We start from the raw sequence: 9411 nt of genomic DNA, 5'->3' as shown, positions 1-9411 counted from the left end.
ATACACCCTACTTAAACAAGGTGACCTCATTTGAATAATGTTCACCCCTCCTCCCACTCTGCCCTCAGCTACCAGAGGTTGCTATAGCAGAAATAACTGATCAGTCTGTACTCCATCCTGACCACGCGGAAGGCAATAAAAGTAGAAGGCATCAGGGCCTGGATTCACACAGGTTACATCAAAAGAGCTGAGGACAAGGATGCCCCCCAGAGATGGAAACTGCAGCCGATGGACCCCGCTGACCATGAACAAAAGCTAAGACTCGAAGACTATGAGTTTATTGTTGCTCCTATTGTTAACCGTTTGTGTATTGTGGCTCCTATTGTTATCTGTTTATGTAAAGTATAGGTGGGAAATTAGAGGAACAGAATTAGGAAAAATGGAAAAGGTTATATATACAAAGCAGTGAATGGCTAACTCATCAGCTGACCGTGCACTTACTTTTTGGCCTCCGCATTATAAATGCCCTAATGTCATTTGTACAAAAAAAGAAAATTAGAGTGATAAAAATGTTAGTCTTACATGCTCAATATAACCTCTTACAATGGGAGAACATAGAACTGGCTGAAAAGTCAAAGATTTGACTAATCTCCAAAGAAAAGTGGTGAATGAAGGGCCTACTTAGCCAGAGGGAGCCATTTTGTTGTTTATGCAGTAAACTTAGATTGACCCTGCCCCTCCCAGAGGAACTTACTTGCAAAGCCCAGATACAAGGGCAGGCCAGGCCAGGTTTTGACATCCAATCAGTGGAGCGTGTATACTGTCTCCTTAGTTACCAGGGAGAGTGGGCCCCACCTTTTGGGCGCCCAATTCTGACCAAGGTGAGAAGCTAGTTCAAATATCTACTAGGGTAAATTGTAATCTTATTGGCAACCTGTGTGTAGCCAGGCTCAACCACATGGCATTTGCTCTATAAAAGTTAGGCTGTGAGGTGGGGAAGGGTCGCCTCTTTGTAAGAGATGACCCTGACGGATCAGTTTGATTCTCAGTGCTTGGCATGAAATAAAGCTTTGCTTGACCTTTGCTTTGTATCGGTCTCATTCCTTTGATTACAGACCCAACATTCACGACACCCAAAAAGGTGTGAGGAGATGAATATGTTAATTAGCTTGACTGCATTAATCATTTCACATGTATATTTATGTCAGAAATCATGTTGTACACCTTAAATATATACATTAAAGAATTTTAAAACCTTAAAAAATGTAAAGTTTAAAAAAATGGCAACTAGCACTTTATTCTTACTATGTGGGTAGAAACCATTGGATTTTTAAGAAATATTTCATTGCAAACTTCTTGAAAGAAAAGCACACAATTCATTCAACTTCCTTTCCTCAGTTCATAATCCAGTATGAGGAATAAAGAGACCAAATAAATATTCATTGAATTAGAATTAATGTTTAACCAACAGATATTTGTTAAATGCTTGCTGTGTACCAGACCCTGTACTTTGAGCTAAAGATAATTAGTTCAACCTCCCACATCTCTCCTTTCACCCACCTGTTTCTGCAACTGCATTTCCAGCTATCAATGACCACCTTACTCCCATTTTCCTTTATACTTCAGTTTAATGTCATTTCCTCAGTAACTTCTTCCTGGAGCCTCACAAATAAAAGCATTTGCCAAGTGATATCAACAGGAATGGAGACTGAGCAAAAAGCTACAGCCTGGGGTTTTCGGCAACAGGGCACGCAACCGAAGACAGAAGAGACTTGAGCCTGAAATTCTATGTGTAATTTCTCTTTAAGGAAATAGACAACTTCCAAGTTGCATGTGAGAGATCAAAACATCAGGTGGCAATCTGCCTGGGGGAGGCTGAAGATCTCAGCAGATTCTGGCATTTGGAAGTGCTGATAGACAGCCTGTTTAAAGATAGAGAAAACCTGTCACATTTTATGCTTCTACTTGGGAGTCCTGAAAGACCAGATGTGAGGAGTAATTACTGTATCCAAGAAATAAGGCCAAGCCAGAACATCCCCAACACAGCATAGCACCTAACCGACACTGTTTTACCAGGAGTTACACTATACAAGGAGACGTGGAGTTCTTTCGTTACATGAATGACCCTTTTGGGGACTAAAATTCCATTTCTTCAAAGAGATTCATCCAGTGCTTTATCTGCCTTCTAGAAGAAAATTGAACACATTTTGAGGAAGATAATATCATTTTTATCCTCTACAACTTTTTATCCATATTGCCCATCATTCAAAAAACAAAAGAACAAGGTATGCCAATAATTTGCCAGGATCAAATGCATGAAAGCCAGGTACTTCAAAATAAATATTAAAACTATGTCTAAGAAAACAGGAATAAAATGAAAACTCACATCAGAGAACTGAATACAAAAACTTTTTTTTTTAACAAACAGAAAGTACCAAGTTTAAATCTGAGAAATGGAGAATAAATTAGGAATTAAGTGGATGAATTTGTAGTAGATTAGACACAGGAGAAAAGAGGATTAGTAAACTGAAAGATAGGTCAGTAGAGAACATACATGTTACTGGATGGAGAAAAAAATACAAAAAGAATGAGAGCTATACAGGAAATTGTGAAAAGATTTAACACATGTGCAATTGAAGTCCAAGCAAAAAGGAGAAGTAGAAGAACTTTCTGAAGAAATATTCAGTGATAATATTCCAGACATGAAAGACCATGAGCCACAAATTCAAGAAACCCTGCATCTTCCAAACACGGTAAGTAGAACAACTGCACTTTGGGAAATCATAACAAGCCAACACCCCAGAAGCCAAAAGCAAATGTTAAAAACTTCTGGGGTGTTGGCTTGCGACCTTCTCCTGGAGCTTCCCATGTGTGATCTGAAACCAGCCCTCTTACACACAGGGCAGGGAAAAACCAAAAAGTGAGGCACCACTCCGGGTTGGAAGGTGGCAGTTTTAATAGCAAAGGGCACTTACATTCAAGGCTTGTCTTGGGCAGCAGCAAGACGGCGAATGCATCCCTCCACCTACCAGCCAAACCTTTAAAGCTTGTAAAGAGGCCTTAACTGGGTGCAGCCATGCAGACCACGCAGGCCACGAAGACCACACAGGTGTTTTCAATACCAGTTCCAAGGCTGTGTCCTTGGAGCAGGCTCAGGGAGCAGGAGAGGCAACAGGAACATTCCAAGGACAGGGGAGGAGGCCAGGAGCTGCTGAATGCCTGGGTCCAGCTCTTGGGTTCATAGGTAGTCACATCTTTTCGATGATTTCCCCAACAAGGGGGACATACAGGACATATTCCTTTTGAAAAAGAGGACGAGAGAGGGAAGAAGACTGATGGCTGAATTTTTGAGAGAAATGATAGAAACAAGAAAACAATTGGATCTTAAAAGTGCTCCAAGATTTATAACTGGTAACCTAGAATTCTACCCAAAACAGACTTATCTTCAAGAATGAAGGTGTACAGGGTGCCTGGGTGGCTCAGTCGTTAAGCGTCTGGTCATGATCAGGTCAGGACCTGACCTCAGGCTCAGGTCATGATCCCAGGGTCCTGGGATCGAGTCCCACACGGGGCTCTCCACTTTGTGGGAAGCCTGCTTCTCCCTCTCCCACTCCCCCTGTTTGTGTTCCCTCTCTCGCTGTGTCTTTCTCTGTCAAATAAATAAAAAAATCTTTAAAAAAAAATAATGAAGGTGCACAGAACTATACTAATACATTGTCTCAGAGTCCGTTTCTTGGTTTTTGTTTTGATTCATTAGTAACCTGGGGTGAAGCTGCATCAAGGGTACACAGGCCCTCTTTGTACTATCACTGCAGCTCCACGAATCTGTAATTATTTCAAAATAAAAGCATGTAAAAAGTGAAAAAAAACGAAGATTTTTTGTGTGTGTGACTCTTGTTGACCAAAGATTCTTTGTGACCAAAAATAAATGAACCTACCCCAAGCTTTAAAATCATCACCAGCAAATGTGTAATAAAAGAAGAAATAATAGAATTGTTTAAGCAGAAAGAAAGTCAGTGCTGGTATAGGCACAGTGTTGAAGAAAGGCATGAAAGGAACAAAAAAGAATAAATATCTGGGAAACTAGAGGAGGTACAACAGGTGACGGAACAGCTTTGATAACTAATTAAGAAATAGTGTTGGCCTCCATTTCGAGGTAGATGGTAATCCTGTTGCCACTGCCTGTAGCCTCAGATTAAAATGAGAAAGAAAGGAGTACTCTAGAATCTTCTAAAATAGCAACTTTATTAAAGTAAAATTTACATACACACGATTTAAATATATAGGTAGATGACTTTTGACAAATGTAAAGGCTTCTATAACCACCATCCTAATCACGGTATGCAATGATTTCCTCACCTCCAAATTACCTCTCACCTCTTTGCCTACAATCTGCTCTAATACTCTGCTACAGATAAGGTTCACGGAGTATGAAGAATGTCAGTGACTTCCTAAGTCCCATTCCACTCCAAAAGAAGAAAATTCTCCTGAAATTTATATAGACTAAAAATCTTTTAACAACCCAACAGCTCAGGATCTTTAAAATCTTCTCCTGGTTCAGATCTCTGCCTTCTAAGTAACAATCTCTACAGTCTACAGTCATCAGGAAACCTCCCCCCCCCCAAAAAAAAAAATTCTTACAAAAGGAGTTTTTGATTATTTACACAGGGATAGTCTTGATCTTTATTTTTTTATGTGCTTTTTGGGGAAAATGCTTTTTCCCATTTCTAGTATTCTCTGCCCCACTTTGGAAGAGCTATCCATTAGCATAACATACCTTTCTTAGCGTTCACTCCCTCCTCCCCAAGAAGTAGTAAATTAGCTGATAGTTTGGAGGGGAATACTAGATATGTAGTTAGTTGTGTTAGTTTGTGAGAGCAGCTATAACAATGCACCATGAACTGAGTGGCTTAAACAACAAAAAGTGATTGTCTCCCAGTTCTGGAGGCTAGGAGTCCAAGATCAAAGTGTCATCAGGGTTAGTTCCTTCTGAGGGCTGTGAGATCTGTTCTAGCTCTCTCACTTAGCTTCTGATGATTTGTGGGCTATCTTTGGAGTTTCTTGGCTTATAGAAACATAACCTATTTCTCTGTCTTTATTTTCACATGAGGTTCTCCCTGTGTTGTCTGTGTCCAAATTCTTATTTTTTTTCTTTTGTAAGTAAGGATATTAGCATATTGGATTAGAAGCCCATCCTACTCCAATATGACTTTATCTTAACTACTTACATCAGTAACATCTGTATCTATTCCCAGATGAGGTCACGTTGAGATACTGGTGGTTAGGACTACAACATACGAATTTTTGAAGGACACAATTCAAGCAGAAGAGCAAGCCCAGCCTTTCCCCTTCCTTGTTTGTCTTGGGAGTGAGCTTGACCTCAGCGCTCTGGGTTATTCTTGGCTATGCTGTAAACAGATGGGGAAAGACCCACTCTCACTGGGGAGACCTGAGTGTTTCCAATACTGCCAGAGACAGAGAGGAGAGTGTCAAGTTCTGGGATTTAGAACATGAAAACACCTGTGTCCACAAATATGTGATATTCAAATATGAAGGTATTCTAATATCTTAATTTGTACAGGTTAATATTTTGCTCTCCCACATGCCTTCTCCTACATGCCATTTCCTCATTTAGAATTTTGGAGGGAAAAAAATAGGTGCTAATGTGTATCCTCTCCCATAAAAGAGGAACAGTGCCACACACCACACCACCTACATCAGGGGGATTGGATTATTGAATAGGAAGGAAAAACCTCTGCGTGAACTTACCATAATCAACTGGAGAGTCTTTAAGCACCTAGAAAGGAGAGACTTGGATGAGGAAGTGGTCCGTATGCAACATGTCTTCCCTCTGACAGAAGAAAAGGGGTGGAGGGAGGCAGACTATTTTGATGGGTGTGCAGGGATGGTCACCCCAGATCTCTTGCAGTACAAGGCCTTACAAAGAGATGCCACTTATTAAGAAAGGACCAGAGGGGAAGGAATAGTTTTGTGAGATGTCTGATAAATTCAAGTCAGGACACACTGAGTTTGAGAGTCTTGGGGGAAAAGGGAAAGGTGGGTGAAGAAGTTCATCTGTACTCCAAGGAAGGGTGTGTAGGGATTCTGTCACCACAAAGGGGGCAGCTGGGCTCATGGGAGAAGATAAGATCACCCAAGGGGATTATGGGGAGGGGGAACAGAGCAGAGGGCCGAGGATATACCCTGGTGAAAAGCAAAGTATAAGGGGAAAGATGAAGACAAAGACTTCCAGAAACAGCGAAAGAAAATTTCAACCACCAGAGTTCAGAGCTCCCACTATGACTCCCAGGATGCCTTTCCAAGACTGAAGTTACACCTCTGGGGGCCCTCTCTTTGTAAAGGGGCATGCCTGTACTGATGCAAGCCCCCAAATTATTGCACTACTAGGCTTACAGGCCCCATAATTGGTGCAAGTAAATTTGAGGCATAAATGGAGAAATAGGACCAGAGAAATTTCAGAGTGGCTTCCAGGCAGAAAAGGAGGAGGTTTCCTTGATCTGATCCGTGAAGAACTCGGGTCAGCTTGTAAAGTGGTCCCTCCAACCTGTCACAGAATTTGTTTGTCTGACATTATTTCTATGCTGATAATAAAATATGTTAGCTAGAATATTAATCATAAATCATTGTGAAAGGAGTACAGGAAGAAGGGAATCGATTTAGAGGCTGTTGACATACCAGACTGGACCATAAGCCCCTTCAAAAAGGTCAGTGGAAGAAGCAGTGACAGGGGACACCTCCCTGAGAGATATTATAAAATGTGTGGCAAACATCTCAGTCACCTGAACCATAATCTCACGCCTCCTATCTATCAATTATTGTTGAAAGAAAGTCCCAATATCCCAGTCTCCTCCTCCAAAGAAACTTCAGCTTTTGAAGTCCTACTCTAGAATCATCTGGTGAGACTCACATTGCAAAAAGAGTTCGTGAGATGTATACAAAGTTCCTTATGTGTTATCTGGGTTGGATCTCTTAATGGCCACATGGAAGAATCCTGATCCTTACTTTGGCTTAAATAAAGTGAAAATAGAAGCTTTTCGGAGACACCAACATCAGTGTTTCCAAAAATTTAAATGTTCATTGATGAAGGCAGGGCAGAATCTTTATTTTTTTTTTTATTTTTTTAAAGATTTTGTTTATTTATTTGACAGAGAGACACAGGGAGAGAGGGAACACAAGGAGGAGGAGTGGCAGAAGAGGAGGAGGGAGAAGCAGGCTTCCCGCCGAGCAGGGAGCCCGACATGGGGCTCAATCCCAGGACCCTGGGATCATGACCTGAGCCGAAGGCAGACCCTTAACTGACTGAGCCACCCAGGTGCCCCAGGGCAGTATCTTTAAAGGAAGTGACCTGAACAACCTGACTTGTCAATATAACCATTAGTTGGGGACAAGGTTGTGTTTTTGTTTTTGGCCAATTGTTATTTAACAAGATGGAATTCAATCAAGTTTGATCTTTGATGGAAATAGCTCTCTTTATTTAAATAGGACTCATAACTGATGAATGGAACTATTTTGCAAAGGTATTCTTACCTTGGAAAGTTCATACTTTTGAATGAAGTTCAAAAAAGTTCATAATTTGAATGAAGCAGATTTCCATGTTAATCACATATTTCATTTTCTATATGGCAGTCAGCATTGGCTTTTTATATTTATAGCAGTTCTTCACTATCAAAGTGATAAAGTTAATGATAAATATCATCAAAGTATCCAGCAAAAATTTTTCCCCAAATCATTGGTTTGTTATTTATGGATTCATATCTGACGTAATTCAGGAGAACCAGTGTGTTTTAGCCATTAGTTTTCTCATGGCCCCTTTCACCTCCTTGTTCCTCAGGCTGTAGATGAGGGGGTTCAACATGGGGACCACCACTGTATAGATCACAGATGCCACTTTGACCTGATCAGCTGAGTAACTCGACTTGGGCATCACATAAACGAACAAAACTGTCCCATAAAACAAAGTGACCGCAGTGAGGTGGGAAGTGCAGGTAGAGAAGGCCTTCTTCCTCCCCTCCGTAGAGCGCATATTCAGGATTGAGTGGAGAATGTAGCTGTAGGACACAATTATGGTAAACAGTGTGCTGATGAGGACTGATGCAGAAGAGATGGCAGGAGATATTTCGGCAATATAAACATGGCCACAAGAAAGCTTCAGGAGTGGGAAGAGGTCACAGAAAAAATGGTTGATTTTATTTGGTCCACAGAAGGATAGGTTCATCAGACAGCCTGTAAATGATGAAGCATTCATGCATCCGCCCAGGTAAGAAGCCCCCAAAAGGAGGAAGCAGACCACTGGGGACATCTGGGTGGAGTAGAGCAAGGGAGAGCAGATGGCCACATAGCGATCATAAGCCATGGTAGCCAGCAGGAAGCACTCTGTAGTCCCAAAGGTGACATCAGAGCCAAGCTGGGCTATACAGCCAGTCACAGGGATGGTCGTTTTCTCTCTTAAGAAACTCATGAGCATGATTGGCGTGACTGACGTGGAGTACCCAATGTCCACAAAGGCCAAATGGCTGAGGAAAAGGTACATCGGGGTGTGAAGCTGTGGGCTGCTTCGGATTAAGATGATTATACTGATATTTCCCACTATGGTAACTATGTAAACTCCCAGGAAAATCACAAAGAAGATGGCACATAGGGTGGGGTTATCTGTTAACCCCAGAATAATGAACTCTGTCACTGCTGTAAGGTTTTCAGTCTCCATCTACCCATTTAATGTTGCCTATTGAAATCAGAACCAGAGGAGGTTAAACAGGTTGAAATTACCCCACATTTAATGTAGATATCTAAACAGAACCATACAATTATCATTTCTGAATGGTAATTCTGCCTCACTTGTAGAAAGCTTTGTACACATGAATTTTCTTCTCAAATTCCATGAAAATATTACAATTGAAGACTCAACGATCTTGGAATTTAGCTATTTTATTCCTATTTGTATACCATAGAGCAAGTCCTCCCCATGTGTACCAGAAACATGTAAAAGGGTGATCTACCAATACTGATGGTAACAACATAAACTGTAAATCACCAAAATGATGAGGGAAAGGCAAGCTCTGAATTTCCTACCCCCATCCCAAATATGTCTCTGCCCCAGGATTCTCTTTTTTAGATATTATTACCATTTATCCAATTATTGGACAAAAAACATGGAGTTGACTTGGACATCTCTTTCTTACCTGATCATTTTCCTGGAATAAAAAAATTGCATCCTTAGTTATAATTGGTACTAAGGGCTGGAAAGTGTCTATGTCCAAGATGAAAGGACCAAATAGAAATTTTACTATTGTTATGAGTTAAATTCTGAATATTCTTCAAAATCTTCCAGGACTTATCTCTTATACACACTTTTTCATCCTTCTGAGATTACATGAAGCAATAAGAAGAGTCCAGGTATTTTCACAGACTGGATTAATTGGAAAGTGAACTGAAGCATTTGGGGACCTGCAG

At 40.9% G+C, this 9411-nt stretch overlaps 1 protein-coding gene across 1 annotated transcript; it reads right to left on the bottom strand.

The window, feature by feature from the left end:
* Positions 1 to 7726: 7726 nt before the first annotated feature.
* On the bottom strand, positions 7727 to 8671 carry LOC131838206 (olfactory receptor 5P4). The gene has a single exon (XM_059184034.1). It carries the CDS (start codon positions 8663 to 8665, stop codon positions 7727 to 7729), a length of 939 nt encoding a protein of 312 aa, XP_059040017.1. The 5' UTR covers positions 8666 to 8671.
* Between the last annotated feature and the right edge of the window lie 740 nt (positions 8672 to 9411).

The sequence above is a fragment of the Mustela lutreola genome, chromosome 1, assembly GCF_030435805.1.
Source record: "Mustela lutreola isolate mMusLut2 chromosome 1, mMusLut2.pri, whole genome shotgun sequence".
NCBI lineage: Eukaryota > Metazoa > Chordata > Mammalia > Carnivora > Mustelidae > Mustela > Mustela lutreola.
The sequence above is the reverse complement of the archived record's forward strand: the minus strand, read 5'-3'. Positions and strand labels throughout refer to the sequence as shown.

Bases quoted from the DNA above. Each gene is read 5' to 3' on its own strand.
- LOC131838206 (XM_059184034.1), bottom strand. From the start codon at position 8,665: ATGGAGACTGAAAACCTTACAGCAGTGACAGAGTTCATTATTCTGGGG.